The sequence below is a fragment of the Octopus sinensis genome, linkage group LG17 (genome assembly GCF_006345805.1).
Source record: "Octopus sinensis linkage group LG17, ASM634580v1, whole genome shotgun sequence".
In the NCBI taxonomy this organism is placed as follows: Eukaryota; Metazoa; Mollusca; class Cephalopoda; order Octopoda; family Octopodidae; genus Octopus; species Octopus sinensis.
In genome coordinates this window covers 48,934,231-48,962,057 of record NC_043013.1, presented here as the reverse complement: position 1 = coordinate 48,962,057, position 27,827 = coordinate 48,934,231, and the positions used below count along the sequence as shown (strand labels likewise).

Here is a 27,827-nt window from a genome sequence, read left to right as displayed (position 1 = left end):
GGAACATAGTACGAGAGTTACCAATAACTGTGGAGGATATAAAGTGACACGTATCAAAAGATAAGTTCGTTAATGAAAAGTCTGTGGTCAGCTGAAGAAAACAAAAATAGGTTCGGTAAGAAAAACAGCAACAGGTAAACATATATTCAACATGCAACGGCATACTGCTGTATGGCCAAAGGGTAGTGATACCTGAGACTCTACAAAAAAGAATGTTGAAAAAATTCCTTATTGGACATCTGGGGATCGCAAGGATGAAAGTGCAGTTATGTGTATTGGCCAAAGATGGACAAGGACGTTGAAAACGTAGTAAAAGGCTGCAGAGGATATGCTAAGGCAGCGAAATTGCCTACTCAAAAATGGGCCAGTAGAAAAATGTCCATGGTCAAGACTACATATCGATTTTGCGGGTCCATTAGTTGGCTATTACTACTTAGTAGAGGTTGACAGTTTGACGAAATGGCCGGAAATTGTTAAGTGCAAAAGACCAACCTCCGAAACGGTAATAAATTTCTTGCGCGAATTATTCGCAAGATTTGGCATCCCATACGTGATTGTACCTGATAATGGAACTCAACTTGTGTCCAGTGAATTTAGAAAATTCTGCGAAATTTTCACGGTAGAACATAAAGCGTTAGCGTTTTACCATCCCAGATCAAATGGACAGGTAGAGCGTTTTGTGGACATTTTTAAAAGAGCTTTGAGAAAAGCAAAGAAGAAAGTCATGGACGAAGTCGCTCTGCAGCAATTTCTAACGGTGTACATGGTGTCACCGAACCTCAATACACCAGCAGGAAGCTCACCAGCAGAATTGATGGTTGTGAGGAAGGGGAAATCAGTTTTTGATCAACTGTTTCCTGACGAGGAACGAAAAAGTATCAGAAAAGACAAAAGTATCAGAAACGACAAATTTTTCAAAATTGGTGATAAGGTGGACATGAGGTCGTATGAATACGGAAAACAATAGCAAGAAGAAATATAAATTACAAAGTACATAGGAAAAATGTTGTACAGAATTAATAGCTGAAAAGGTATTGAAACAAGACACATAAACCAATTGAATAAGAGATTCATAGAAAATGAACTACACAGAGTGGAAGAACCTATGGACTGGCTTTATGACACATTCCAGGTACCAACACCGTTACAGTTGGTTGAACCGACGCATATAAGTGGAAGGAAAAGGAAGAACACGAGTTAAAATAAAATCACTTGTTTGCCATACAAAAAAAATAAAAGGGGAGATGTTGTAGGGAAAATGGTATTCCCCTTCCCACATGACAAAGTGGTATGAGCTTCTCTTGTGAACCTCCGAGATATTTCACGAGATGTTTTGTATTTTCATCCAAAATAGAGACGAACACCTCTCCTTCATGTGATTGGCTTGAACAATTGTTAAGGTATGGAGATACTTTCTTAACATGAAACCAGTGGTAGCCTTAATGCACACGCACATGCGTGCACACACATACACGCACACACACATACACACACATTACTGGATTCCAGTAATATCTCATAGTTATAGTACTAACAACTTAAGTATGCGGAGCATATTAGGAATTAAATCAGCTCTAACATTTTTAACTTGGTGAATTACAATGAATTAAGATTTCACCTGTAGTAAGGAAAGAAAACTCATTAGCTTAATGACTAATTCTGGTCAGAAAATGTGGTGGGAGACAAACTAAATATTTACATTAACTGTAATTAGATGCAATCAGAGAGTGGGAAGTGAGTCTGATATCTATCAAGAACGGTGACAATTCCAAACATGTTTTGGTTTTATTAGATCTAGTAAATATCTATAATTGCGAAGCCTAAAATAGCTTGAAGACTTAGATTGAATAAATATTGATTGGTGTGGCAACTATCAATGCCTGGAGGAAATCGAGAAGGGATACTTACTGTATATAAGACAAATTGGTTCAGAGCTAACATACTTAATATAACAAGCACTCTTTTCATAAACAATTAAAAGTAGGGTTTGCTGATGAGATTTTATAGGACCGAAATATGACTGGCGCAATCATTAATTATCTTATCAAATAACAGATTCATTTTCCGTAGCAATGTAGTCTAATTGGAAGTGCGTGGGCGTCGATTCTTTGTAAAAATAATAACAATTAATAATTGCACACGTTGAAATGATATCTATCTTATCAATGATGACCGCTTTTCCATAATTATTACAAATTCGACAAAATCTATGATTAAAGAAATTTGTGAAGTATTTGTCAAGACGAAGGAAATAAATATTTTCCCTTGAGCTTAATAATTAATGTAGCAGAAATAAGTAAACTCGCTGTGGGAGAATTTAGAATTAAATTACATAGCGTGCATTATTAACTAATTGATTGTGGTGGGAGTGAAAGCCTGTGAGCAAACCCTTTCAAACAAACCATATTAATTAGTCTCACTCAGACAGCGTAATGTTAATGATTTAAGACTGAAACAAGATATGTGTAAATAGGGATCAAATACAGTTTCAAAAATTAAAACAAATGACCACAATGGGGCCAGACATTATAAATAATTCAACTCTGGTATAGAGATGTTCAAACAAAAGAAGACAATTTTCTCGTTAATTGATTTATTGAAACGTGTTACAAGGAAAACACATTGAACTGTTTTGCCAGATTCCATTTGTAATATTATTGTTATACAAGATATGTATAACGAATGTAATACCATACAGCCAAAACAAATACGGCATCGAATCCGCTGAAGTAAACTTACTCTGAACAAATATCGTTAACAAAGACCTCTTTGGTCTGTCACTCACTGTTTGCGTTTTTCTTTGTCTCTTCGACTGAAACTATAAATAACGAAACGAAACGAAAAGACTGAAGGTATTATCAATGAACTCTAAATCCGACACGAACTCCTAGCCATATTAGATTAAGCGGAAAGTAAAAATGAAAGACGTGGAGAAATACAGAGGACAGTACATACGCGCGCATACAGACTTACCTACATACATACATACATACATACATACATACATACTAGTCGAAAGACGCCTGTTCGTGATGTCCTGTTATTGTTATTAATATTATTATTGTTTTTACGTATTATTATTATTATTGTTTTTTGGTATTATTTTTGTATTCATATTCGTGTAACATCGTCCGTTTTTCTGTCCTTGTTTTGTATACATTCGAAGCTTTCTTCCAAGGAATCTAATGCACTTAGCTTAGTTTTTCCTTGGGGCTGGCCAGATTGGAGCAATCTCAAGATTAATCAGCCGAAATTGCGAGGATGATCCGGTTCTTGACTGAAGATTGAAGGCTTCGAATGTCCCGTCCGTGTTTTTTGTGTTGTCATCAAAATGTTTTGCGTTCTTGTCCCAGTTTGTATTTTTTATACATATATGTATGTGTGCGTGTGTGTGTGTGTGTGTGTGTGTGTGTGTGTGTGTGTGTACAAAAATTGCTGTGTGCCGTGCATGTGTACTGACATCGTTCCTTTACTCATGTGAGAAATGGACCTTTTACAAACGTCATGTAAGGGTCCATGAACACTTTCATCAGAGATGTCTGAGAAACATTCTGAATGTTGGCTGGACCTTCAAAAACCCAGACACGTAGGTCCTGAGGACAGCTGATATATTGAGTATTGCGGTGCACAAGCACCGGTTATGTTGGACAAAACACCTTATTAGAATGAAGGATAGCAGGATCCCTAAACAGATGCTTTATAGGGAACTTGTTAATGGAAAGAAATCCCAGCAGAAATCAAGGCTGCGATTTAAGGAATGTGTCAAGTCCTCATTAAAGGCCTCTGATATGCAGGAGACTGACTGGGAGAGCAATGCCTGTCATCGCCACAGATGGAGGAAGCAGGTTAATGATGGGGGCCGAGACCTTTGAGAGAGTGTATATTCTGCATGATGATTTTAAGCGTGCTGCTGGAAAGCGTACTGCTAGTGTAGTGAATGGGGAAAGCTTGGCTTGCAATGTTTTCAGTGGTGTATGCTTGTCAAGAACAAGACCCATTAGCCTCAAATGCAAAATATAAGTTAGTCATAGAGCGCACAATCTACCGGAAGGTCCGCAATACTCTTCTTCGGTCACGATCAGACGGCCATCATCGTATGTATATTCATGCATAAATATATATACACACACACATTTGCCCCGGAAGACATAACTATTCAGAAAGTCGAAGTATCCCTGTTCAATGCCTTAAACACACACACACACACACACATACACACACACGTAATGTATGTATGTATGTATGTATGCATGTATGTATGTGTACTCCGACATAAAACTTGGGATAACTCCGACATAAAACCTGCGGCTCAGTGGTTACCGATGATGTTGACTTATTCGTCTTTTAGGATTATGGCTGCTATTGCTTAGTGAGTGGGATTGACTCTGTGCACAGCCTTTCCTCACTTAAAAAAAAAATCTTCTTGCACAGGCATTGCACGATAACAACATTGATTAAGCTTCGTGCAATGGCCATACTCGATAACGAGGGGGCAGCCACCGTGTATGTATGTATAAAAGAAGAACACAAATTCACAACAGCTGTTTCGGCAGCATTTACTGATACACTTTTTACATCATGATAAAAAATCCGCTATTTTCTGGTAAATTTTAATCAAACAAACTGATAAGACAGAAACAGAAATTGACTAGATTACCAACTACATATTGAAAAAAGTGAAAGTTTTAAAAGAAAAAATACATTTTATAAAGGCAGTTTGTAAGACACGCAATGGCTATAGTTCAAAAATGATCTAATTTCTCAAATCGCAATCTTCATTAGTTTATAGCCTTGGCTTATTAATTTTCCCATGAAAATAAACATTAACTATAATAGGGTGAACACTTCGAAAAAAAATCAAGACGTGTTTACAAGCAAAGAAGCACATACAGAAGATGCAACCGTTGTCCCTCGGATGAACTCTGAACTACAGTAATACATATAGTGTACACGGGGCTAATCATATGGATCAAGCAGATGATTGCATTATAATGAGTTCATATGAGTACTTACTATGAAAATAAATTATTAAGACTACTAGATATACAGGGATAATGAATTTGCAGAATCGCTCGACCGATGAACAAAATATCTTGCTCTATTTAGTTACATCACTTTACATTTTAAATTCACTCTCTCAACTTTTTTTTCATCCTTCTGGGGGTCAAATGAAGACAATATAATCAACAGTTTCCTCCGCAAAAACTGCATAGTTTTGTGTTTTCATTAGAAATTATTGCCTTCTTACTATGTAGCAAAAGTGGCAGAAAGAATATGCCGATAGATTAAATCACTTGCTCTGCGTTCAAATCCTGCCGCTTTGCATTCCTGCATAGTCAAAAGCATCATATCAACGTCTTAAGTACTTGTATAGATTGGTCGACTACATCACCTACTTAAATCGTAAGATCTTACACCAACAGCAGGAATCATTGTTATTATTTCCAGCAGCGATCCATGGTAAGCCGGAAGGTGATGCATTGCCAGGATTATCGATTATTTCCACACACAACATTGTCCTTACTTACCTACACCCAATGTTTGTACGTAGTGTAGACTTACTTGTAGCCAATGTTTGTAACCAATCTAATACAATGTATTTGGTCTACATTCACCTGCATACAACTTGTGTATGTAGTGTGCACGTAACTTCACACAATGAATGTGGTCTACACTTACCTATGCAATTTTTATTACACATACACATAATTTTCATATGTAGTATACATTTACCTACACATAATGTTTTTATATAATCTACTCTTATCTATGCACAATGTTCATATGTAGTCGATATTTAACTACTCACAAAGTTGGTTCCGTGAAATGACAAAATCTTGTTGGATGTTTTGCTGAATATATATTTAAAACCTCATACACAAATATGGTAGATATAGACACTGGGAACTGAAGTACAGTAATCAAATATTATATACTAGCACACACGAGTACTGTCCAAATCTCCAACCAATCACATACAGCTAGCTGGCATTCAATTGGCGTATCAAGTTTCGGGCATTTTGATTGGGTTTTGGATAGAAAATTCACAAAAAATTAACTTCTATTGACTTTTTAATGGCTTTGAGGGGTGACTGAGGAAATGTAAAGATATGCACGACTACCCTTGGACGGTTTTGAATGTAACTCAGGGTAAATAAACTAATTTCTTTTTTTGGTATATATGTAGTATATAAATATTATTTAGTTTAACTTAACTTAAAACTATTTACAAAAAAGGACTTGAAAAGGACATACAAAGTGCGAGCCCTTTAACTGAAAAATTGTGGATTTGTATAAAGGACACACAGACAGACATTTTGCCGTTTATAAATAGAGATAAAAGACAGTGGTCCATTTCTTTCAGTTATTTGAAACGAAAGCAAGTTACCTTCTTCGGACGGTTGTTTATTGCAGCTGACTTTCATTAGGACCTAATTTTCAAATACTTATTAGTAAGGCATACACTAAGCTAACTTCAAAGCGTGGAGTAGAATATAAACATAAGACTAATTGCATGAAAGGCAAAAGCCCTTTGTAAAAATAATATTACGTGAAATCGTTTCTTTCCACTTACCTCACTGGCGTTCCCGATATTTACAGTTTCTCCCACTTCAGCCACGTGACCGATTATCCCTTTTCCCCACTGAACTGTAATACTAGCATCGGTTGTAACTGATGGCATCAGGGTAGTACCAGAATGGACATCGAAGATTTTGGACACCAAAACAGGTTTCTCTTTTATTGATTTATCAACCAAAAAGAGTGATCCTTTATCACCATCTACAAGGATGCTAATGTTGGCCACAATTTTCGCACTCAAACTGGCAAGGTTCAAATCATTCGAGATATCTTTTACTATTTCTAAAAAGAAATCTTTTTCATCCAAATGGAACATTTCCCGTTTCATGTCAATGTCCTTGCTGGGGTAGCGTGGAATCCGGATCTTTGACTCAATGAGCATGCTAAGCATATTTAAGGAGGTCGGCGGTAAAGAACGAAACTGGCGCATCTCCTTTAAACTGCTCCGCCTGGCCTCAGTATTTGAATCAAAAGTATATGTCGATGGGCAATATGTACGGAATATATTGCGTAATTTTGACTTTGCAAAATCTTGACGTAAATGTTTCTTAGAATTAGATCTATGGTGCTTGGATTCTGAGAAGAAAGCTTGTTCATTGTTACACTTTAAGTCATTAGGAGATGTGGGTGTCAGACTTTCTTGACCAGAGGATCCCTTTCTTTTGATTATAAATTCTTGAAGCGATTGGAAGCCATGGAGAACCAACCATTTGTTTATTAGAGTTATGTCAGCTTTCCGAAGAAAATAATCACAGGCACACTCAGGATTGGCATCCAACCAGCTTTCTATTTTGCTCGCATTCAATGTAGGATGTAGCCGGTTCATGATTGGTTTCGGATGATATCGTTATAACTTTATTGCCCTGGATAAAATAAAATAAAAAAGAGACGCGTTATAATAACACATTGCAGATTACATAATAAAAAAAGTTTCTTTTAAAGATTCTAACAAGATTACTTTCAGTCAGTATCATAAACAGTTGTTAGCATTAATTAGAAACCACTCATTAAATGAAAACATCATTATATTAAATTATCATTAACTGATAAATAATGTGGAAAACAATCGGAAACTTTAATAAAAAGTGATGCCATTAATCAATAGTATGTTTTAGCTAGAAGAAAATCGATGAATTAACTCCAATATATTATAAGTGATAATTTTATCGACTCAGATGTCAAGTTTGCTCAAGATCGATAACCCACAGAGTTCCGAAAATTTTAAATCCAGCCCTAAACTGATTGCCCATATCTTTTTCATTTAAATGCATAATGTAAGCCATAATTTTGGTAATCCTTCTGTTTAGGTAGCCTTGTGGAATTTTGTAAATATATTTGATAATAATTCTATTTATTGATAATTCAAATTTCATTTTAAATCATGTTAATATAAATACCGCAGCCAAGTTTACTGCAGTCTAATAATAACCATAAATTTAGATAACCTCTTATTATTACTTTGCATTTGTATGACAGTGATCTGGAAAACTCATTAACAGTGAGGAGAAAGTGTATTTTAGTATTTCTTTCGGCTCTTTACAGTGTCCTTACTGTGTCCTTACTTCCGTTGAGGCTAATTTTGTTATTCATTCCTCCGGGGTCGTTAAAATAAAATAGCAGTCAAGTATTTGTCATTTTCATTGATTTGCCCCTTCCCTCAAAAATTAGATTATTTATCATTAATAATTACTCAAATTAAGGTGGCGAGCTGGCAGAATCGTTAGCAGTCTGAGCAAAGTGTTTAGCGACATTTCGTCTATCTTTACGTACTGAGTTCAAATTCCGCCGAGGTTGACTTTGCCTTTCATCCTTTCGGGGTTTATAAAATAAGTACCAGTTGAAAACATGGGTCATTATAATCGAATTAACCTCTCCCACAAAACTGTTGGCCTTGAACCAAAATTTGAAACCCAATAATTACCAAACTTAATTGCAATGTTGAATTGTCTTGATTCTGTCCTTTGAGATCGTATCGTTGACATTTGTTATGATTCCAGATTTTTTCATCACTGATTTTTTTCTGAAACTTTCTGGATGCACTAGGAAATTTGTTAACTAATTCACCCAATTCATTGTTACTTCTTGTAAGTTCACCAATTTCGTCAGATGCAACGATACAGAGGAACGTGCAGGGACTGGAAATGAGATGCTATCGTAACATCTGAAGCTTCACGTAATTGGACAACATCACAGTTGAGTATGACATTAGAGTATGACATTAGCCCTCATGTGGACTGAAAGAAAGCTGAAATGCTACGGCTGTGTAGCAAGACCCAGTCACATTGCAACGAATATTCAAGGAAATGTAAAGAGAGACGGATAAAGTAATAAGACATGATCGGACACCGTCAAGTGATGGAGAAGAATATCATTGTGGAGACCCGAACTCTAGCACGCAGTGTGAGAGATGGAGAAACCTGGTGTACAGCATGTCACAACGGCACCAAAACGAAGTCATTCCAAGCCAAATCTAGCGAGCCAGTGTACATGTATGTTGGTATATATATATATATATATATATATATATATATATATAGATAGATAGATAGATAGATAGATAGATAGATAGATAGATGATAGATAGATAGATAGATAGATAGATAGATAGATAGATAGATAGATAGATAGATAGATAGATAGATAGATAGATAGATAGATAGATGTGTGTGTGTGTGTCTTTTAGCTTTTATCTTTTGCTTTCTTCAATCATTGGACTACGACCATGCTGGGCACCGCTTTGAAGGGTTTTAGTCGAACGAATCTACTTCAGTACCTTTTTCAGCCCGGTACTTATTCTGTCGGGTTCTTTTGCCAAACCTCGAAAGTACAGGAAAACAGACAAACAAACACTTACCCAAGATGCAACGCAGCGTAACTGAAAGCGTAGATATGCGGCTGAGAAGCGCACATACGCGCGAACACACTCACACACAGGCACACACACGAACACAAATACACACACACACATACACACACAGACGAACACAAACACATATGGGTGTATGCATACATACATATACACAAACATATAAGTATGTGTGCATGTACGTTTAGAGAGAGAAAAGAAGAGGGAGAGGAATGTGTGTGTGTGTGTATGTGAGTGTGTGTATGTGTGTGTGTGTGTGTGTGTGTGTGTGTGTGTGTGTGTGTGTGTGTGTAAAATTCTTAAGCTGCAACAGATTTGAAATTGGAGTCGGTGAAAGTCTTGTCGATATACTTTCTTGTCTATGTGTGATGGAATGTTTTCCACGTGTCAAAGTAGAGCCTTAACATTTTTGAAGCACAAGGGACCATTGTTGTGTGATGTAAGAATGCAATATCCCCCTGAAAAGGCATACGCGTGGTATTTGTGTTTGGCCACAGGTAGAATTTCCGAAAGATTAACTGAGAGAGCAATGGGCTCAAAGTTCTGTAGAAATTGGCGTTATCATGACTAAGAAGATCTATTTAAAAAGGAAGTTGTGCAGGCGCAGAAGTAGTTGACAGTGTATTATTATATCTGGAAATGTATATTATATTGCACATATAATGGCTCAGAAACCTGGACATTAACAAACAAGCTTGAGAGGTGGTTGGATGGAACCTACACTCGCCTCCTTATGAGAATCAAAATCTCTCGTGGAAGCGTCATCCAACCAAAATGCAAATATATGGGAAACTACCACCTGTGTCATCTCTTGTGAAAGGTAGGAGAGTCCAGTTTGCTGGACATTGTTGTAGAGCTGAAAACGAGGTAATTTCTACTCTTCTCCACTGGAAGCCATCTACTCGCAATACCAGAGGGCGCACACTCTCCTACCCTGATGTAATCTCCATGGATACAAGCATCCAGCAACAGGACCTCCGTAATGCCATGATGGACCGTGAAGTCTGGCGTAGCATGGTAAATTCCATTGTCTCGACCACGGTCGAACAATGATGATGAATGATATTGCACATGGTGGTCTTACTGGAAGCTGCTTATTGTGTGGAAGAGACAGAGAACGAAAGAGAGTTGTTGCTCAAAGGGAGGGAATCGCTTCTAAGTATATTTTTCTTCCGTCTTCTGTGGAGATTTTTTTTCTCAAAGAGTGAAGAGGGAAAAGAGCATATATACAATTACATATTATTACTTATTATTATATTATATTGATATTCTTCCATTGATAGAAAGCCACAGAATCGAAGAGGGAGAGGATAATCGATTGAACCGACTCCCCGATGATCTCAGTATGTTAATCCTGACAGCTAACTCCAGATGGATTTAGCAGACAGCACTATGCTGTTCCCATCACCCCACAACATTGATACTGTGATTATAAAATGACGATTGTTGTTAGAGAAGTAAGTTAGCGAAACTAGTATTTGAATGTTTTAACTTCATACTTTTACTGCATGTCTTTCATCACTCCAGTGTCGATGAAAATATAATCAGTCTGTCGAATTTGAACTCAGAACACAAAGACAGATAGAATGCTGCTAAGCATGTTGTCCAGCATGCTAATGACTCTGCCAGTTCACCGCCTTCATAACCAGTAAAACATTGTTTCAAATTTTGGTACAAAGCCAGAAAACTTGGGGTAATGGTATGTCAGCGGCGAGCTGGCAGAAACGTTAGCACGCCGGGCGAAATGCTTAGCGGTATTTCGTCTGCGTTACGTTGTGAGTTCAAATTCCGCCGAGGTCGACTTTGCCTTTCATCCTTTCGGGGTCGATAAATTAAGTACCAGTTACGCACTGGGGTCGATGTAATCGACTTAATACCTATGTCTGTCCTTGTTTGTCCCCTCTGTGTTTAGTCCCTTGTGGGTAATAAAGAAATAGGTATGTCAATGACTTCGACCCCGGTATTCAGCTGATACTTATTTTAACGACACCGAAAGGATGAAGGTAAAGTCTACCTCGGCGGAATTTGAACTCCCAATGAAAAGACGGACAACATGCCGCTAAGCATTTTGTCCACCACTTTGTAACCAGTAATATGAATTCAAGTGACCTAAATATTTATACCTGGACTTGTGCCTACGAATGAAATCAATATATCGATATATCGATATGTTGAGGCAATATTTTCATGTTTTTTCAAACCAATAAATATTGATTATCAGAAATAATATTCACAAATTCGATTCGGAAGAGCAGAGTAAACACTTCATAATGAAAGGGCGGCTTCCTTGTATGAATCTCAGCTTTGAACATTTTTCTTATTTTATTTATTCATTTATTTATTTATAAATTTATTTATTTATTTATTGTTACAATGTGCTTGAACATGTTTTTAGCAATTTAAAATATTTGAATTATATACTCAATCGTTAATTTTCTTCAAATAATTTAAGAATTATTTTCTGGTCTTTATATGTGTTTCTATTTGAAACCGTTTTTGAACGAAATGAATAGAGGCTATCACCAAGACAGAAAGGAAATATCGTGTATGGGCTGAATGCCTAAAAGCATATCCGTCTCACATAAACTGACAAAATAAAGGGGGAGATAAATTCAGATCATTTCTAATGTAAACAAAAATAGCATAACAGATTCACTAATAAACATGAATATTACTTTGATTAATTGTTGCGTTTAATATCTGATATATTACAAAAGTGAGAGTCAAACACGCTAAAAATGGTTTCTACTTGTGTCAGTTTGTTGAAGCTCTTCCTATAAAATTAAGCGTTAGTGACAGAAAAGAGTGCATCTACATGTGTGTGTGTATGTGTGTGTGTGTATGTGTGTGTGTATGTGTGTGTGTGTGTGTGTACATATACGCGAGTTGGACGCAGTATATAGGTGGGCTGATGATAACAACATGCAGTTTAATGCAGGAAAATTCCGGGCCCTTCACTACCAGCTCACAAAGCTAAACAACGTACAGAGAGGATACACTGGCCCGGGAGGAATTGAAGTCCCTGAATCAAAATCAGTGTGTGACCTGGGCATTGACATGAGCAATGATGCATCTTTTCACGTGCATATTACCAATTTGGTAGTAAAATGTAGACGGCTGGCTGGCTGGATCCTCTGAACTTTCAAAATAAGAGAAAAGGAGACATTGATGATCCTTTGGAGGACATCAGCCGCTTGGACTACTGCACCCAACTATGGTCACCACGGAATAGTTCACGGTGGAACTCGAAGCTACACTAAGGAAATCTCTCGATGCAGCGTATCAGCTACAGGGAAAGACTGAAATAATTAACACTCTTCTCCCTGGAACGAAGGCAGGAAAGATGTGCAGTGATATACATATGGAAAATTCTAGAAGGCCTTGTACCAAACTTTGGCATTGAAAGTTATTCAAACTGTAGAACGGGGTGCCACTGCATAGTGCCAAAAATCCCAGCATCGCCATCAAAATACAGGACCAAATATTGCAACAGGTTGGCCTTCAAGGGCTCACAGCCCTTCAATATCCTTCCAAAATGCCTGAGAGACCTGCATGATGTGGATGTAAATGTCCTTAAAACAAAACTGGATCTCTTCCTGTTGCGGGTTCCAGACGAGCCTACTTCTCGGCAGGAAACACTGATGAGGGCAGCGGCATTAAACGCCCTCATTGACCAAATGCCATATAACAGAGGAGGTTTCAAATAACGGTGTAGCACAGTCAACGGTGGTGCCCCAGCATGACCACAGCTTTGTGGCTGAAAAGTTTTTAAGAATTGAAGACAATATGTGTGTGTGTGTGTGTGTGTGTGTGTGTGTGTGTGTGTGTGCGTGCGTGCGTGTGTGTGTGGAGGTGCAATAGCCCAGTGGTTTGGGCAGCGGACTCACGGTCGTAGGATCGCGGTTTCGATTCCCAGACCGGGCGTTGTGAGTGTTTATTGAGCGAAAACACCTAAAGCTCCACGAGGCTCCGGCAGTGGATGGTGACGATCCCTGCTGTACTCTTTGGCCACAACTTTCTCTCACTCTTTCTTCTGTTGGCCTGCTCGCTTAGCCAGCGGGGTGGCGTCATTTGAAGGCTAAAACAATGCGGAGCGCATTGTGCCCAGCGAAGTGTAGCAACATCTGATAGCCTGGTCGGTCACAGTGATCACAGTGATGTATATATACTAGCACTATTGCCCGTCCCGTGCGCACGTGCGTTCTATGCACGCGCAAATTAAGCTAAACTTGGATGAAGTTCAATCAAAATTCAATTATTTTGGTTTTAAAATCAAGCATTTAATGCCCTCTATTTTTGCGCTTATGTGTTCCATTTCCTCAATAGGAAGTACGTAGAAGCGTTTCATAAATTTTTGTTGATCAAATAATTGCATTGTTGGATTATTCTTTTAGATCAGTATTTCTCAACGGGGATTTCAGGGGAGAGTTTCATAGAGTCGCTGGCGATGTATCGTGATGATCAAAAATCCGGCCTGCTAAAATTTGGTTAAAGTGATTCAAACTGCAGACTCAACGCAAAATGGTCGCATTTAATTCAAATCGTTAAAAATGTTATGAAAACAATTGGCATGTGTTCACAAAATCCAAACGATTAATACGAAAAACCCTCCAGGCTACATCCCGAAAATTCATTTCTTTGCCGAATTTCTACAGTGTTTACGGCGATTCGTTTTTATATCTTGATTTTTTATTTTTTATGCAATTTACGCATGCTTGCACGCGTGGTGAACACAGTTCACGTCAAACAGCTAACTGAGTCAAGTTCACTATTCAATGCATGGGATAAGGCCTAAACAAACACATTATCGATTTTTGCACTTGCGAGATGAATTATGGAACAGAAATAGCGCAGTTCAATTTTCATTCGCCTAAACTTTAAGTGACCCATTTTTGGTGATTCTACGATTTGTTGGCTAGGAGGAGATGTGCCGGGAGGTTAAACACACAGACACACACACAGACACACAAGTTGAGTTTTATATTTATATATATATATATATATATATATATATTATATATATATATAATATATATATATATATTATGTATGTATGTGTGTACATATGTATGTATATATATATATATATATTATATATATATATATATAGCGCACAAATGTTCTAAAAAAATGTTGTTTACTTTGATTAAATTTGGACTTTATATCTGGAAAATGGAAGTAAGACGTTAATGTATCTGCTGTGTTCTATTTATTAAAATAGATTCAACAAACATATTTTCGAAAGAATGTAAAATGTGAACACAATCTACAAACTTTATTTTTTTATTATTTTGTTTTTCATTTACTCACTTAAAATAGCTAAAATCATATTTTACATATTTTACTGACAGATCTCAGATTTATATATTTACTTTGAAATGCAGCAACAAACGCGAGCAATGCATGAATGTGCATACTAGGCATAATGGATAGGATAGAGGTCGCAAGGCTTCTGATAAGTTGGATATTCACAATGAATTGTACAGATCGAAGTAAACCGAAACGAAACTCCTCAAACCCAATCGAATTATAGACACTCATCAAGAAAACAAACCTACAAAATGAATGTATTTTATGTAATAACTTATTAACTGAATATAAATGGAAGAGTTTTACTGTGTATATTATGGGATACGGCACAAATTGAAAACTTCTATCACCTGTAATGTACGGAAGGTATCAACCAGCGATGGAACTCTAAACGTTTAGTTTGCCATCAAATTTTCATCAAAGTACATCCTAGCACCATAAAATAGAACAAGCAGTCCTTCATACAGCATACTTGAAAAAAAATGGGATGGTCACGTCTGAAAGGCCGGTGAAATGATACTCGGGAGCATAAAGAGATTTTGCTCGATTATCAGAATACGATTGCCACAAAATATGCTGGATTTATTATACATCAACAGCATCAGATCGTGTCTGCTTTTCTATCGATTAATCCGTCGAGATTAAGCAATTCGTCTACTAATATCGGACAAATAATTTAATTCAAACTCTTTGCTTTCATAATATTTCCGTGGTGTTTTCGCCACAGCTTCTACAAAACTTAATAGAACGTCTATAGAACACTGTTATCTGAAGGACTATGATATAGACAGAACTGTCAACAGTTGTCTAAAATGCTTGGTATATTCTCGACGTTGGGCATTATATCAAACTATAAACTAATCAACGCATGCCTGCCGTTTATAGTGGTATTGACATTCAGTTATTGTCGATTATGACTAGATGTAAACCAGCAGCTATGTCGAACCACCTAATTAACATTGTTACGTGTGCTTATTGTAACCATTTGTACTATACTAGCACTATGACCCGGCGTTGCTGGGTCATAGTGCTAGTGCACGCATATACAGCTGCGTGCCTGCGCACATACACGCGAGTACTGTCCAAATCTCCGACCAATCACATACAGCTAGCTGGCATTCAATTGGCGTATCAAGTTTCGTGCATTTTGATTGGGTTTTGAATAGAAAATTCACAAAATATTCACTTCTATTGATTTTTTAATGGCTTTGCGGGGTGACCGGGGAAATGTAAAGATGTGCACGACCACCCTTGGACGGTTTTGAATGACCATAGAAAGTGCGAGCTCTCTAACTGATAAAGTGTGGATTTGTATAAAGGACACACACGCAGACATTTTGCCATATATATAGAGAGAGATTCTGGAATTTGCCCTATGTATAATATTAGGATGAAACCCGCATAGGAGAATGAGTGGTACGTCATATAATTTTTTTTTTCAAACCCTAGAAATTTTTAATTACATCCATTCAGACTGGAATCTCTCGAGAATAATGTCAGTGCATGATCAAGTAGTTCAGAAGTATCCTTTGCAACCATGTAGTTTCGGTTTCAATCCCAATGTGTTGTACTTTCGGAAAATATCCTCTATCATAAACCTCTCTATTTGACGAATGACTTGTAAGTGGAATTTGGTAGACACAATCTGTTTTGAATCTGAGCTTATAAAAGCATATACACACATGCATCCGTGCATGTATAAACATACGTACGTACATACCTACTTACAGGCATGCATACATACATACATTACATACATTACATACATTACATACATTACATACATTACGTACATACATGTATTCACACATACATACATGCATTCACACATACATAATAGCTGCTTTTTCGTATACGAGCAAAGCCATTGCTAGAAGGGATCATTGAAATAAGGCCCTTGTATGACTCTTGAGCCCGGCCAAAAATTTGCACATTCTTTTGCATAATGCACAGCTGAGCTAGCTGGCAGATGGAACAAGTGCCACAGTATGAAGTCCTGTGACATAACTTTCCAAACCTCCAACTGAAAGGCACACCTTACCACAGGTTGCACATGTTCTGTTGTGAACAATAGCCGTATCACAATATGCAAGGGGTTAATTCATGTGAGTTCGACAGCTGATCAGGCTTGCATGACTCAAGTATTTCCTCCCACAAAGCACACATATAGAAAGCAGCACTCCCTCATTTTTCACAGGTTCATTCTTTCTATGCTTTCTCTTGATCTTCTCTTGCTTCATTCTTGCTCTTTCAAACTTCGAACAACCGCTGTGCACTCTTTTCCTCCATCCATTTCGGTCTTGCGGATCTCTCTAGCAGCGATCCCATCAAGCCAGGGGTGGACCACAGTCTCCAGCAGTTTCCCATAACCTTCTGAATTAAGTCTAAATCTCTGTTAGATGTGGAGCAACATGACCTGATATTTTTATTGGGGTGTTCCACCAGTATTCCCTGTTTTTAAAGGTGTGGATACGCCAGGGCAGTCATTGCTGCGGATAGCATTGTAAATAGTCTCTGCGGATAGCATTGCAAATAGTCTCAGGGGCGTGCGTATGTATGCATACATACATACATACATACATACATACATACATACATACATACATACATACATACATACATACATACATACGCACGCCCCTGAGGCATGATATACTTGCAGAGACTATTTACAATGCTATCCGCAGCAATGAGTGCCCTGGCGTATCCACACCTTTAAAAACAGGGAATACTGGTGGAACACCCCAATAAAAATATCAGTTCGGTGCAAACATAAGAGACCTAGTAACTTTCTGTGGGACAGAGCACAAAAGTCATGCGCTGTTGTAGAAGTCAGCTACTCTACAGATGTGAATGTGTAATCAAAATTCCAGGACAAAGAGAACATTTATAGCGAATTAATGCGGAATTTACAGCTCTTGTTCTCTAACTATGAATTCTCGTTCGTATCCATCATCATAGGTGTATTAGGTTCTGTAGCAACAATGTTGCACAAAAAAAACTAGAAAAAGAAGAAAAGAAACTGACGTGGATGCTTCAAATCCAATCTATGACTAGCACAGATTTGTGAAACATTCCCCAAATTCTCCATCTGAGTTTCTTATTCGAATAGATGCACACACTTCGGTATATGCATCGACAGTTCAACCAACATACTAACTCAACAACAAATTTACAAACACAGGGAACTCTCTTAACTTAAACAGTCTTGTCGCTTTGTTAGCTAGCTTGAGCTCTCTAAAGAACAACTTAAAACTCAAAAGAAAATCATACATACATACATACTTTCTGACTTTTTTAAAAAGTACTTTGCTTTTGGATTAGATACTGTATTTTCTTTTTCTTTTATACAAATTTGGCCCAAACACTCTGTATATATTTACTGATATATATATGAAAGAAGGTTTACTTTACCGGTTTCACTTCTTAGAAAACGATTGTCTAAAGTAACATGTAAAAGCTTGGATGTGTTAGTTACTGGTTGTCACAAAATACTACAATACATATATACATTCTTTGATAACAAGAAAATGCTAAGAAAATTTACAAGGGAAAATCTTGGGAAAATATAAAAAGTGAAACCGGTAAAATAAATAAAAATCTTTTAAAATTGCATTTTCAAACCTTCTTTCATATATAATTCCACTCGTGCGGTACCTTACAACTCCACTTTGTTACATATATATATATATAGTGAGTCGATGCTAAAATGGGAATAAATTTCTATATTAAATCTAGCTTCAGTTTCACTGCTATCAAACTAATTGTGTCCATATTCGATAGAACAGTTCTGTTTACATTAGCATTTCTACTCGAGCTGTCCAAATAGGTTTAGAGCAATGAGAGTTTCAAACAGTAAAATATTCAAGTTGATTAGTTGAAATATACATAACTGAAAGAGTAAAGACACAACCGAATAATGAGAGGCAACAAGTAAATTGGGAACACAATACACGTGATTTTTTTTTTTTTTCGCTTTCTGTTTCTGATGTATTCTAACTTTAAGCAGATTTTATTCTCTCTGAACCAAAGAGACAAAAAAAAAAAAAAGAAAACCGAAATCTATGTTAATAAAATTTATAATCGCTTCAAAAACAAAACCTATTTTTGGCATTTCCTTTTTAAAGATATTTGTGTAAGGAAATCAACTGTGAGGTCATTTATCCCAACATACATTGTACTTATATCTCATTGACAGTAAAGGAACCACTGAAAATGTTGAACAAGGTAAAATCATGTCACTTGCCAAACACATTAACTCTGAAACTATAAATATAATACGTTGTGTACCTTTAGAGAACATTATTAACAGTGAGACTTATTTTATCACTATATATATATATCTATATATATATATTTGACAAAATGAAAAATATCAATATCTGATTTGTCGTTGGCACACTTCGATCCTGCAACGGAGTTTGTTGTAGCTTCAAACGCTTCTGAGTATAGGAGCAGTAATATAAATCTCTTAATATATATATGAGTATAGGAGCAGTAATATATATCTCTTATTATAATCTCTTATTATAATCTCTTATTATAAAAGGCAGATTTTATCTGCCTCCCTTTGGGAGTTATACAAATCTACAATATAGGATTTCTTCAATTACAATTTACCTAGCATTTTTAAGAGTACAATGCATCGCGTCATGCCAGGTCCAGTTTTTAAAATTTAAACTCCAATTAAGCAAAATTTACAGAAAACTCACATTCTGGTGTGTGTGTCAAATGCTTTTCTTAGTCTGGTTTACACCACACGCAAACGCACACACACAGTGTGCAACGAATAAAATGAAAGTAAATAGCGACAGAGTGATTTGAGGAAGACTAAACTGAAAGTATTTAAACCACTACTCAAAAATAAAAAACACAGCAAACAGAAACAAATAAATACATAACCATTTAGTCCTCACACAATTTCTCAATTAGAATTTACCTAAGATTTTTCAGAGTACTTCAGTGGGTGATGCCATAAAAAATTTCTTTCAATTTTACCACCAATTAAGACAAAATTCGAGAAAACTCAATATTTTAACATATCACTCCGAAAGCATTGATGTACATGTGTGCGTGCGTGAGTGTGTGTGTGTCATTCCTCACACACACGCATACACATACATATACAACTACATACAACTACATACACATACAACTACATACAAACACGTGTGTGTTTGTTATTAGTAAAAAAGGCGCCAAAACTCAACTCACTTATCATTCCAACACATTTGCAAAGACACACGGACGGACAGAAAAGGTAAATTGGTTTTTATTTTACTCTGTATATATTTTATTATATAATATTATATATAGATATATGTATATATAATTGCAGTATGAAACAGTGTTTATGTATAAACAGACGACACTTATATATAGTTACCAAGCCGCCCGAATTTACCTATTCATATTTAAATGAGAATATCAGAGCAAATCTCTTTAGTACATTCGTGAAAACACGTATTATACTTCGTAAACACTTCAACTACAGTTTTGTACAAAAATCGAAGTGTAATTTTAATTCCGTGAATTATGGGAGATTTTTTTCCGAAATTTGTTCCTATTGTGTTTTCAAAATTTGTAATTCTGACAAAAAATGGATACGAATTTCATTATATCAAGCAGCGAGTCAGAATTCGAAGGATTTTCTACTGAAGACCTTCATAAATCTAACTCTATGACTGAAAAAAAAAGCATCTTTATATAAGAGTGAAGTTGTGTGTCGTCTCCTCCTACGATTTAGATTCCTAACTACTCCCACATTTTGCGGTGCAGTTTAACCAAAAGCGGGTATCTTATAGTCGTGATTCATATCGAGCCCTTCTGGGTATTAGCGTGCGTCTACGATGAGTCTACGATTTTAAAAAAATTTACCATCATATTTTTCCATTTTAATGCATTTTTTTCGCTTTTATATAAGGGAAGTAACTCTCTAAAAATATCTACGATGTGTCAACGATTTTAAAAAAATTTACCTTAATTTTTTTTCAATTTTTAATGCATTTTTTTGCTATAACTCTCTAAAAATGCTTATATATTTATTTCCCTTACAACCCGAGCAACGCCGGGCGATACTGCTAGTATATATATAAACGGCAAAATGTCTGTCTGTGTGTCCTTTATACAAACCCACAATTTTTCAAGGGTGGTCGTGCACATCTTTACATTTCCCCAGTCGCCCCACAAAGCCATTAAAAAATCAATAGAAGTGACTTTTTTGTGAATTTTCTATCCAAAACCCAATCAAAATACCTGAAACTTGATATGCCAATTGAATGCCAGCTAGCTGTATGTGATTGGTCGGAGGTTTGGACAGTACTCGCGTGTATGTGCGCACGCACGCAGCTCTATATACATGCACTAACACTATGACCCGGCGTTGCCGGGTTATAGTGCTAGTATAAATATATAAAGATAGTAACATGAAGGCAGTGTATGAGGAATACCGAATGTCTTCATGCACTACCTGCTTGATAAGAAACTCGGACACTCCCATGACTGGCGATTGACCTGATTAGCTTGGAGTGATTGTTGTCAATCATGGCCTGTATCTCACCAACAAATTCAGGAGTTCTTTTCTTATTAGAACGATCAGAGTGAGTTTTCCGAGCTACCGTACCTTCGTAATCACCATTAGACTCATACAATTCTTTCCGAATCCTCTGCATTGTCTTCAGATTGACACCCAAACACTCTGAAATGTTCGTCTTGGAGCTTCCGGCGCGAATAGCAAGCAGTACAACATGTTACCAAATTTCTGGCAGAGTGAGTTCCGTCATAGTCCTTTTTTTTTTCTCACAGGCGGTGCCCAACTGCCCCTACTATCCTGTGTGGTTCACAAAATGAAAATCAAAACATGCGCTTGCGTGAAATAAAAAATATAAAATCGCAACAGTTTACCCATTGTACGCTTTATATATATATATATATATATATATATAGAGAGAGAGAGAGAGAGAGAGAGAGAGAGAGAGATAGATAGATAGATAGATAGATAGATATACATATATGTATGTGTGTGTGTGTGTGTGTGTGTGTGTGTGTGTTTGTGTACGTGTCTGTACGCATGCATGTATGTATGCATGTATGTATCGATATATAAGGGTAAAATCTAGGGATCCAAGTATAGGAAGTTTGTAAGCTTCAAACAGTCTGTCGTAGGTATAGAAAACAAGAAATGGACAATGTCTGGTAAGGAACAATGCGAATTTATTGGCATCGAAGGTTACACACTTTTTCCCATAGCGAAGTTACGAAGAAACACGATAAACTGAAAGTTTCTGTGTTACTCAGGGTTAGCAATTAAAGTTGCTACAAATGCGAATAAAAATCCAAATTGAGAGTATGGAATGAGTGAAATCCTGTGTACATATGTTTTTTAGCTACTTGATCCTCTGATGGTTCAATGAGAGGTACTCTACTTAACTAATCACCTGGCCGAGAATACCTTAATTAAACGAAGGTTACATTGTCGCTTGGAATTTTCAAGTTAACTCATCGCAGATGTGAGTTGAAATGAATACCAAAGTCGGAATAAAATTTCAAAAGTTTGAAGAAATAAAATGGTCAAGAATTAAGAAAGGGATGGATGAGGTCAAATATGGGGGCGTTGGAGACATATAAGGTTAATACAAATGAAGAAAAGGAGAAGGAAAAGAGGAAGGAAGAAAATGAAAGGAAAAAAGTTGCTACATACATATAGGAAAACTGTTAACGTCACTAATTGTGACTGAAATAGCCGAAGCACCTATATTGCAAGAAATAAGTTTTTAACTCAGTTTTTAACTCTTATTTCTTGCAATATGTATGTATATATATATGTATATATATATATATATATATATATATATATATATACATACATATATACATACATGTATGTATGTATGTATGGATATATGTTTGTATTCCCCTTCTTATACCCAAAATTTTTATAAGTTGTGCTTCACTATCATCCTCATGTTTTCTCCTATTCTTTTTCTGCCCTTTCAAAAAGACAAACACACTGTACCTATTGTTAACTGTTTCTTATATGTATTAACCCTCCCAACCACTTAGACCCTTTCAACAAGCCTAGAGGCACATTCATCATCCAACCTTTATCTGCCCATCCCTGCAGAATACTGAGGAGATGGAGATGGCATGAAGGATTTCGTTGCCTCTCAGCAGAAACGGTCGTAACGAACTAGAACCTACTAACAATCTGATCTTATGCTCTTTTGCTCTTTTCTGTAATATTAGTACATGTGTATGTATCACATAGCATTCATCTAATACTTTCTAATACTTTGAATAAATAGACATACTTGAATAATATAATAGTCTACCGGCTGATGTATGTCGTTTTTGCATCCTCCCCATTTTCCTATTTGCCGTATATATATATATATATATATATCACTGACGAAGGGAGGGTTCTTATGAACTAACCCTGAAATCGGTCCGATATGGTAATAATGAAATTTTTTAGAAATTTATGTCTACTTTTTTCGAGTAGCGTGCGTATTGTGAAAAATTATATGGTTATGGACAATGTGTCAAATTTCGGCATTAGAATTTTTTTCGTTTGCCCTTATTTATAAGTTGTATATGTGTGTGTGTGTGTGTGTGTGTGTGTGTGTGTGTGTTGTGTGTGTGTGTGTTTGTATTTATGAATGTATGTATATATATATATATATATATACATGTATGTATATATACTAGCTGATGTACAAGGTAATTCCCGGGAAAGCGGGGCTTATCCCTTGGTTCCGTTCTTATAATTGTTTCGTTCATCCAATAACAACAATACAAAGTATGTAGCCCTTAAAACGGCTTTTGTGCATTTACAGAGAACACCGAACTGTCTTACACAGGATCTTGTTTTTAGCAATTCCCAGTAAGTTATGAATATCCAAATTATGAAATCAGTTATGTAATAATATGAAATTAGTTACCCAATAGTAAGAATTCAAATAAATTAGCCCCGAAAAGAGCTTTAATGCGTTCCCAGAATATACAGAACTTAAGAGAAAATACTAATAAGGTATATATACTAAAATTGTGAAGCATGTTACGTAATAACAGGCTAATCAGATATGAGATAATAATTCAAAGTCAATAACTCTGAAAATCGGTGCTAGTGTTGGTATATTCGTGAATAAGCCATTAACCGAAATAAGTGGATCTATTGTTTAGGAAAATATATTTCAGCGTGTACAAATAACAGTGAAAAATAAATAAATAGTTACTAGGATAGCAAAAATTCAAATAAGGGCCGAGGATATTACAGCCTACTTATAAAGGTAGAAATTTCAGGGTTAAGTGAAATGCTTTTGTATAACATGGATAAATTAAGAAATGGTGTCAAACGCAGGAGTTATTCAAATCATTTATACTTCCAACATATGTTTCGAAAAAAGCATTGAGATTATTCTGGAGGAATAAAAATTGGTGTAAAACAATGCAATCATCTCGTCAGGGAATAAAAAAGAAACAAAACACATCAATAAGCCGTTTTAACCAAATGTGATTACCGGGTACGTAAGTATGTGATGTAAGGAGAATTCTAGCAAGTTTTTTTTTTTTAAACTGTTAATAGATTTCACGTGAAAGGTAATTTAGAGAAAGAGAAGGAGGAGAAAGAAAGAAATGAACAGAAAATAAAGAGTTGATCGGTTTAACACAACACTTCATTGCATAACAAGCTTCCAAACATTCTGACTGCATACTGCAAAGTAGTCAGCTGTGATGAGCAGTGTTTAGTTGGATGAGTTCAAAGTGCTGCCACAGCCGTCATTCCGGAATAACAAAATTTTGGCAGGTCAGCTTATTAGAATACAGTTATGATATAGTAAAATTACAATAATCTAGGGCAGTTATAATTGGGTTTCCTGAAAAAAGTCTCAAAACTTTTGGAATGGGCCTCGTATGTTCCTTGATTAAAAAAAAAATCTCCTTCGATGTTTTCAAGCTGATCACTAATAGAGTAACTAAGCATCGTTATTTGAGTCGAAATGGATATAAGGATTTGTGAAGATTCGAGATTCGAGCTCAAATTAATGTGTGTGTGTGTGTGTGTGTGGTGTGTGTGTGTGTGTGTGTGGTGTGTGTGTGTGTGTGGACGGACGTTTGTATATATGAATTTGTGTACGTATTCTCGTGCAAGACCATGAGCAGGCAAGTCATGCCTATCTGTCTGTTTAGTACAGAAGAGTATATTTTCGTTTTATGTATAAATGCATGGATATATTTATCTCTGCTCTATTTATGCAAATACATCCGTGTACACAGATGTGCTTATATCTTTATGATCATTGAAGCCAACTATGGCAAATCTTCCCTCTACCACTAATTGATTGAATTTGAAGGGCCTGAGTCAGCTTGCTTCGGCCTTTATTGGAAAATACCAGCATTTCCAAGCATTTTAATGAAAATCTATTGTTGAATAGCTTTTGTACCTAATACAATAGGTAAGAATAAGAATCGATAATCAAGCCACAAGAGCTAGTATGAAAGTTAATACCATGCATTCATATTGGGGTAGCTTCTAATGAAGTTGTTGTTGTATTCCACACAGACACTCGTTATTTTCTCTCGCAACGAAACGTTTTTATCTCTTTCATATTTAATAGTATGGTGGGTTTTTTTCCTGAATAGAGAAGGCATACCTTTTTATTTGAACATTTTTTGGAACTTTAGGCGAGATAAATATATTTACTGCGAGCCTGCCTTTTACACCAATAGTTTACTTTTGCTCCTAGTCACAAAGAACAATGTAAAGTATGTTGTTCTTATTAGAATGTTCTACAAATATTTTGCTTTCAATGTCTGGATACATTCTGGTTTTGGTGTGCCTGTCTTGTGTATGCCACTATCTGCAGAATCGTCTCTACAAATAGAATTATAAATTGCTTGGGTAACAGTTTTATGGGAAAGTATTACCTTTCTGATATTTTAAGGAAGTTAGAATGATGTTGGTGATATCGTCCACCATAATTTGGCATATTTTTACTGGCCAATGAAAGTATTGACAAGAGTTCCAAAAACGGTGGAGGTGATCTCAGGCTGCTCTCGATGCTTTGGACATACATCAACAATCAGTGTCATCATTGGAGAAGCAACGAGAAATAACACACGCTTTCAGACATGTGGTTAGATCTCCTTAAATCCTACACAAGTGTTCTCCACCGGCTGATCCAAAGTGAACAGGAGTCCTACCAAATACTAACAGTAGTACTCGAACTCATGATGTCCCACATCGATTTGCTAATCATGAGACTGACCGTGTACAACATCCGCGTAGGTGTACAATATCCGTAGTCCTATTCGTGGCGGCCAAGAACCTACTGTTAGAGATAAGACGAAAACTATCAGCAGGATCTGAAAATGGTGATAAATTAAGGCCTTCAGTCATCAGAGCTTTCATGGACATCATAACGGTCGTGACACCAACATTTCGAGGGACACGGAAGACGCTGAACTTACTGGAAAAGATGGCCACATGATCATACATGAAGTCCAATCCAGAAAAACTTCGGAGCTTGAGTATTTTCAAATGAATGCTGATAAATAACGTCTTCAGCACTCAAGGACCTGAGATTCCAAGAATTCAAGCAAAAGATTGTTCGATATTTTAGGCAGTACTTTTCGGGACAAGGGCAATATCAAATTACGCCAAAACCCAACTTAGCAACTGACTATTAGCAATTCACAAAAGCCAGCAATGTGGAAGATTCAAAGTATGGTGCTTCCTGTATGGCATCATACTCAAATGATTGCAGCAGCCATTCTTGACTTGTGACTTTGCCGTGGCTCAGGTGCTGGTAATGGAGAGGTTTTCCACGGTGGCCTCGTGCGGAAGGTGGCTGGTGGTTTTCCAATCTTCAAGCCAATCAACCTGTACGGCAAGACCTCTCACTTCTGCTTATTAATTTTATCAGTAATAGAATTCCAAACTACCGAGGCATAGTTAGCACATTGCTTCTCTCCGAGAATGAGTCAGACATGCCAACAAAACCGTAAAGATGAAAGATCCAGGAAGTTGTGAAAGAAACAGAGACACGAACTGCAAACAATAGATTGTTGGAGTTGTCTTTCAAGGGCGGCTATAACTTGGCAACAACAGGGGAACAAAGAGGGGAAAATATCAATGCTAAAAGCAAGTGGGAGTTCATAATGTAAAGTATCCGCTATTCTACTGAGGAAGATCACCGTGTAAAGACCGTAAGACTATTCTAAATAGATACAGTAAAACCAAGCACTCGAGCGTCCTCTATTCTGAAGGGAACTCTGGAGTACTGACCAGAGAAAATTGTTCTTGATGTTGTGTGTCACCACTGTTATCTTGCCAATCTCCAATACACTTAAAAGATGAGGCAAAAAAAGACTAACCCTGTAAGCAGTGTGAACCAGCTCATTATTCCTTGAACTCCATTTTAACCTGATTCCCTAGGTCAATGGGATAAGTGTCATGTGGACAAACCTACAGAGGGTTAAACCCAACAAACCAAAGCATCAGCGCCTAAGGGAAAGTTACAAGACTACTAAAATAAAAGCAACAGTAGAGGTTTTCTACTTTGCGTTCAACCCAAGACTGAGAGATTAAAATTGATTGAAAGACTAGGCTAATCTTCCCAGAAGAGGTGGCGGTAGCATCCCTCAGACCAAAATCGTTCCTTCTATCCAAGAGTAGAAAAAATTTCACAAGCTTAAGAAAAGCAAATATCAAAAGTTGATCGACCAGATGTTTATCAAGAGATGGATCGCAGAGATAGGCATGGCAGCTGAAACTAGCTAAAAATTGCTGTTATTGACAAGGGACCGCAGGTGGAAATTACGCAAGCGAAGACTAATTCAGCCCATGCTGTCACACTCAGGCGAGGTGTACAGGTTGAGGTATGAAGCTACCAACAGATAATTCGGAAGAGTTTCCGACCGTTCGATAAATTTAGAAGAGCTTGAAATACATTTGCGTAGTTCCTGCAGATTCTGCGGGGGCTGAATCATCTCCGATATTTATTTCACCTTTCACAAGGTCTTTAAAATAAAACTGGATCTCTTCTTGTCAGGTGTCCCAGATGAACCAACT

The 27,827-nt window shown here is 36.7% G+C and overlaps 1 protein-coding gene across 2 annotated transcripts in view; it reads right to left on the bottom strand.

Moving 5' to 3' along the window:
• The window catches only part of LOC115220834 (dual 3',5'-cyclic-AMP and -GMP phosphodiesterase 11A-like), a 290,583-nt gene that overhangs the window by 187,400 nt on the left and 75,356 nt on the right, over positions 1–27,827 (bottom strand). Inside the window, exon 2 of one of the 2 annotated variants that reach the window (XM_029791013.2) lies at positions 6,575–7,442. The exons of the other annotated variant lie outside the window; for it this stretch is intronic. Coding sequence (XP_029646873.1) covers positions 6,575–7,405 — 831 coding nt within the window. The 5' untranslated portion in view covers positions 7,406–7,442. The remainder of the gene's footprint in view (positions 1–6,574; positions 7,443–27,827) is intronic. 2 annotated transcript variants of the gene reach the window in all.